General features: G+C 37.4%; 1 protein-coding gene across 1 annotated transcript; it reads right to left on the bottom strand.

Moving 5' to 3' along the window:
* Positions 1 to 266: 266 nt before the first annotated feature.
* Positions 267 to 1,620, bottom strand: LOC137241837 (putative nuclease HARBI1). Its single transcript, XM_067769218.1, has 3 exons — positions 1,522 to 1,620; positions 1,094 to 1,467; positions 267 to 1,037 (listed from the first exon to the last, which is right to left on the bottom strand). Exons 1-3 carry the CDS (start codon positions 1,616 to 1,618, stop codon positions 267 to 269), a joined length of 1,242 nt encoding a protein of 413 aa, XP_067625319.1. The 5' UTR covers positions 1,619 to 1,620.
* Positions 1,621 to 5,806: the final 4,186 nt, after the last annotated feature.

The raw sequence follows: 5,806 nt of genomic DNA, 5'->3' as shown, positions 1-5,806 counted from the left end.
CATATAGCAAAAATTAATGTGTGTGTGTGATTTTGTAGAGAGAGTGAGGGGAATAGAAATAAAAATTAGAACAGGAATAGGAATAAGGATAGGATAAGAAACAGAGGCAGTGGAAAAGACGGAGAAAAATTGGTGGGAGGATGAAAATTGGGGAGATGAAGAGGAAGAAGAACAAGAGAGTAAGTGGAAGGAATAAAAAGGAAGAAGAGAGGTTGGTATGGTTATAGGTGTAGAGAGAGGGATAAGGATAGAAATGTGTAGTTCTGTTAATGTGATGCGTGCATAAAAGTTAGAATAGCACGCCGTTTTGCTTCACCCTCGCTGCTAGACCAATTTGGTGTTTCAGGCCCCTCTTCATCCTCGCCACCAATATCACCCTCAGTTATGTCGGTTATGTCAGTGTTATCGTCTTTTTGCTGTATGACAATGTTGTGTAGAATTGCACATACTAGTATCCACCTACAAGCAAATTTAACCGACTCATCATTTCGTATCGTAACTCTGAGCTCTTTTAAACTGTTAAAGCGCTCCTTCAATATACCATAACAATGCTCAATTCTTATTCGATATTGGCTAAATTGGCGGTTAAATGCATTTCGCTCATGCGAAGTCATTTCTGTAGAGGTGGATCTGTAGGGGGTTATAACAGTACTTGTTAATTTATAAGCACTGTCGCCTGACAGCCATTGTGCACCTGTAAACAAGCTTGAAGCTTGGGTCACTAAACTACATTTGTTGTATATTCTGGCATCGTGGACGCTTCCAGGGAAGCCGAGCACCAAATGACGGATTCGTAGCTTATAGTCGCACACAGCCTGCGCTTTCAATGAATACACATGCTTCCTAGAAAAGTAAGCTTCCGGATCGTCAAGCGGTTTCTCGGCTAACTTTATTTCAGTGCCATCAACATAGCCAATACAGTGGGGCAACTCGTCAAAAGTTTCAGCTACTAAACTTTGACTCTCAGCACTGTCTGGCCAGTACACAAACTGCTGTCTCACCTTCAAAATGGCTTGAAATATTCTGTTCGTCATGTTCTGTATAAAGATTTGGTATTAATTATTATTTTTCAAAAAAAAATTTTAAGTTCTACCTGTATTGCTCCGCCATCGCTAACACCAAACAAACTCGCAATTTTGCTTATCGTGGCACCCTCTCCACTTGAGCCCAGGCGATATAAAACAACTAAAAGTTGCGTTTCTAGCGAGAACTGCTTGCAAGAGCGCGGACCGTTGAATATTTCGTCGTCCTTGATCAAGTCATACAACACTTGGAACGTTGAGCGGCTAACTCGAGCAATTGTTCGAAACCTTCTTTCATCTAAGTCAGGCCATACGTCTTGCAAAAACTGGTGAGATTTAGGGACGGAATGGTGAACAAAGTCATACCCATACCTTATCTCAGTGAACGCTACCATAGCAAACGTGAAATCCTCCCAAATTTCGTCCTCTTTCCTTTTTTTATTCTCTGCAATGAAAATGGTTTTTACACAAGCCATCTGGCCAAAAGCACAAATATTACCGTCATTTTCATCAGAAATCTCCAACATCAGCAAGTCATTTACAAGAATATCTTTGTAGAGACGTTTTAGTTTTAATTTTTCACTTAATCTTGGCATTTTTTAATAAATAATAATAATGAAAATTTTTTTTGACAGTAAAACAGCTGATCGACAATTCAGTTTATCAAGAGTATTACTAGGTGCGTTCATATAACAGCGTGTGTAAATGCATATAATTTTACACCTTATAAGTTTATAAGCTATCATGAGTCCCCCTATTATTTATTGCCTGTGGCTTTTTGCTTTTCAATTTTTTCACTACTACCCTGCAAAAATCGTTGGACCATGTGGTCCACTGGAGTACTTACCATTCTACTCCACTGTAATGCAGCGATGGACCAACGAACATGTTGTAAGCCGATCATTGCTCGTGTTTAACGATTGTAATCACTACGCGATGTTTATTGGTCTGTGGGTACTCCATGGATTACTCTGATGTAATGCGGAGCTGGAGTATATGGTCCGATCCTAGGACATCGCAATGTTAATTGGCCCATAGTTTTTGTATGAATTGTGGTTAATTTTGGAGCACTCGCTTGGTCCATAGCGAGTACTCCATACATGCATGCATTGAGTACTCGCGATTTTTGCAGGGTATTTACAGCGCACAATCTTCACACGAATAATCGACTGACGCGTGCCACAATACGATCTACATAAATGTACATATATATGCATAAGTATGAACATACATATATACGTATATTAGGCCGGGTCGATTTGTGGGGAGGCAAAAAATCGCCCATTGCTCTGTGAAAATCATATTCTAGGGATGAAGATAAGAAACTTTGCCGAAGGAACCGTACCTCTAAAACGAATTCTGATGTCCCCCCCTTTGGGTCGTAGGGGCAAATTTTGAAAAATGCCACTTTGAAATGCCTATGTTTTTATACTCAGTTTAGCAGAGCTCATAGAATATATTAATTTTGATTGGATAACGGTTGGTTATACAGGTATAAAGGAATCGAGATAGATATAGACTTCCATATATCAAAATAATCAGGATTGGAAAAAAATTTGATTGAGCCATGTCCGTCCGTCCGTCCTTCCGTCCGTCCGTCCGTTAACACGATAACTTGAGTAAATTTTGAGGTATCTTGATGAAATTTGGTATGTATGTTCCTGAGCACTCATCTCAGATCGCTATTTAAAATGAACGATATCGGACTGTAACCACGCCCACTTTTTCGATATCGAAAATTTCGAAAAACCGAAAAAGTGCGATAATTCATTACAAAAGACAGATAAAGCGACGAAACTTGGTACATGGGTTGAGCTTATGACGCAGAATAGAAAATTAGTAAAATTTTGGACAATGGGCGTGGCACCGCCCACTTTTAAAAGAAGGTAATTTAAAACTTTTGCAAGCTGTAATTTGGCAGTCGTTGAAGATATCATGATGAAATTTTGCAGGAACGTTACTCCTATTACTATATGTACGCTTAATAAAAATTTGCAAAATCGGAGGAGGACCACGCCCACTTCAAAAAAAAAAAAATTTTTTAAAGTAAAATTTTAACAAAAAATTTAATATCTTTACAGTATATAAGTAAATTATGTCAACATTCAACTCCAGTAATGATATGATGCAACAAAATACAAAAATAAAAGAAATGTAACACCTACCATATTAAGTAGAAGAAAATGAAAAAGTTCTGCAGGACGAAATAAAAAACCCTTAAAGTCTTGGCAGATATTACATATATAAATAAATTAGCGGTATCCAACAAATGATGTTCAGGGTCACCCTGGTCCACATTTTGGTCGATATCTGGAAAACGCCTTCACATATACAACAACGCCTACTCCCTTTTAAAACCCTCATTAATACCTTTAATTTGATACCCATATCGTGCAAACACATTCTAGAGTCACCCCTGGTCCACCCTTATGGCGATATTTCGAAACGGCATCCACCTATAGTACTAAGGCCCACTCCCTTTTAAAATACTCATTAACACCGTTCGTTTGATGCCCATATTGTACAAACAAATTCTAGGGTCACCACTGTTCCACCTTTGTGGTAATATCTCGAAACGGCGTCCACCTATGGAACTAAGGATTACTCCCTTTTAAAATGCTCATTAACACCTTTCATTTGATACCAATATCGTACAAATGCATTCTAGAGTCAACCCTGATCCACCTTTATGGCTATATCCCTAAATGGCGTCCACCTATAGAACTATGGCCCACTCCCTCATAAAATACTTATTAGTGCCTTTCATTTGATACACATGTCATTTAAACACATTCCAGGGTTTCCCTCGTTTCATTTTCCCACATGGTTATTTTCCCTTATGTTGTCACCATAGCTCTCAACTGAGTATGCAATGTTCGGTTACACCCGAACTTAACCTTCCTTACTTGTTTCTTTTTGGAGTTTATTTTTCTCTTTAGAAATTTATTCAGTCAGAACATATGTAAATAAAAAAATGACTTTAACTTAGTAATAGAAAAGAAATTAAAAAAATTATTAGAAATTAGCGTTTTTACAACCCCCTTTTATAACCAAGGCATCACTGTGATGCATTTGCATGTCGTAAACATAGTTGTGTGGGTTTTTTATTCAACCTTTTTAAAAAATGAAGGTATCACTGTGACACAATTGCAGATCGTAAAATTGCTTGTGTTGTTTTTTTTAAGCCACCACAAGACACAGCAGGTAGAATTGAAATTGCCCCTACCCAAAAGTTCGAACCAAAGGGGTCGACATCAGAATTCGTTTTAGGGGTATGGTTCCTTCGGCAAAGTTTCTTATTTTGATCCCTAGAATACGATTTTCACAGAGAAATGAGCGATTTTTAAATCGACCCGCCCTAATGTATATACCTATTTTACACACCCTTTCACGAAGTTTTAAAATCTCTATTACGAAGAATGCATAGAAATTTCTTCATTACAAGTCAGCATACAATCTAAGTGAATGTAATACATTACTTTTAAGGGGTTCGTAATGCATAACGTGGAAGATTCGCACACTCACTTCGCCGCTGGGTAAAGCAAGGTTTGATCTCTTTATGAGTGATACTATTTCTTTGAGCATGTCTTATAGAGAGGCTAATTATACCTGTCCTATAGAGAGACTAATTGTACATGTCGGATAGATTATTATACTCAGTTGAGCAGAGCTCACAGAGTATATTAAGTTTGATTGGATAACGGTTGGTTGTACATATATAAAGGAATCGAGATAGATATAGACTTCCATATATCAAAATAATCAGCATCGAAAAAAAATTTGATTGAGCCATGTCCGTCCGTCCGTCCGTCCGTCCGTCCGTCCGTCCGTCCGTTAACACGATAACTTGAGTAAATTTTGAGGTATCTTGATGAAATTTGGTATGTAGGTTCCCGAGCACTCATCTCAGATCGCTATTTAAAATGAACGATATCGGACTATAACCACGCCCACTTTTTCGATATCGAAAATTTCGAAAAACCGAAAAAGTGCGATAACTCATTACAAAAGACAGATGAAGCGACGAAACTTGGTAGATGGGTTGACGTTATGACGCAGAATAGAAAATTAGTAAGATTTTGGACAATGGGCGTGGCCCCGCCCACTTTTACAAGAAGGTAATTTAAAAGTTTTGCAAGCTGTAATTTGGCAGTCGTTGAAGATATCATGATGAAATTTGGCAGAAACGTTACTACTATTACTCTATATGTGCTAAATAAAAATTAGCAAAATTGGATTAAGAACACGCCCACTTTTTAAAAAAAAATTTTTTTTAATTAAAATTTTAACAAAAAATTTAATATCTTTACTGTATATAAGTAAATTAAGTCAAAATTCAACTCCAGTAATGATATGATGCAACAAAATACAAAAATAAAAGAAAATTTCAAAATGGGCGTGGCTCCGCCCATTTTCATTTAGTATGTCTAGAATACTTTTATTGCCATAAGTCGAACAAAAATTTACCAATCCTTCTCAAATTTGGTAGGAGCATAGATTCTATGACGGTAACTGTTCTCTGTGAAAATGGGCGAAATTGGTGGAAGCCACGCCCAGTTTTTATACACAGTCCACCGTCTGTCCTTCCGCTCGGCCATTAACACAATAACTTGAGCAAAATCCGATATATCTTTACTAAACTTAGCCCACGTACTTACCTGAGCTCAGTTTTTCTTGGTATAAAAAATGGGCGAAATCTGACCATAACCACGCCCACTTTATCGATATCGAAAATTACGAAAAATGAAAAAAATGCCATAATTCTATACCAAATACGAAAAAAG

The sequence above is a fragment of the Eurosta solidaginis genome, chromosome 2 (genome assembly GCF_040869045.1).
Source record: "Eurosta solidaginis isolate ZX-2024a chromosome 2, ASM4086904v1, whole genome shotgun sequence".
Taxonomy (NCBI): domain Eukaryota; kingdom Metazoa; phylum Arthropoda; class Insecta; order Diptera; family Tephritidae; genus Eurosta; species Eurosta solidaginis.
Note: the sequence above shows the minus strand (reverse complement) of the source record. Positions and strands in the feature narration are given on the sequence as shown.

Coding starts and splice junctions, on each gene's coding strand:
- LOC137241837 (XM_067769218.1), bottom strand. CDS start 1,618: ATGCCAAGATTAAGTGAAAAATTAAAACTAAAACGTCTCTACAAAGAT. Junction 1,468..1,521: donor GATTTCTGATGAAAATGACG/GTAATATTTGTG, acceptor TTTTCATTGCAG/AGAATAAAAAAAGGAAAGAG. Junction 1,038..1,093: donor GCGATGGCGGAGCAATACAG/GTAGAACTTAAA, acceptor ATCTTTATACAG/AACATGACGAACAGAATATT.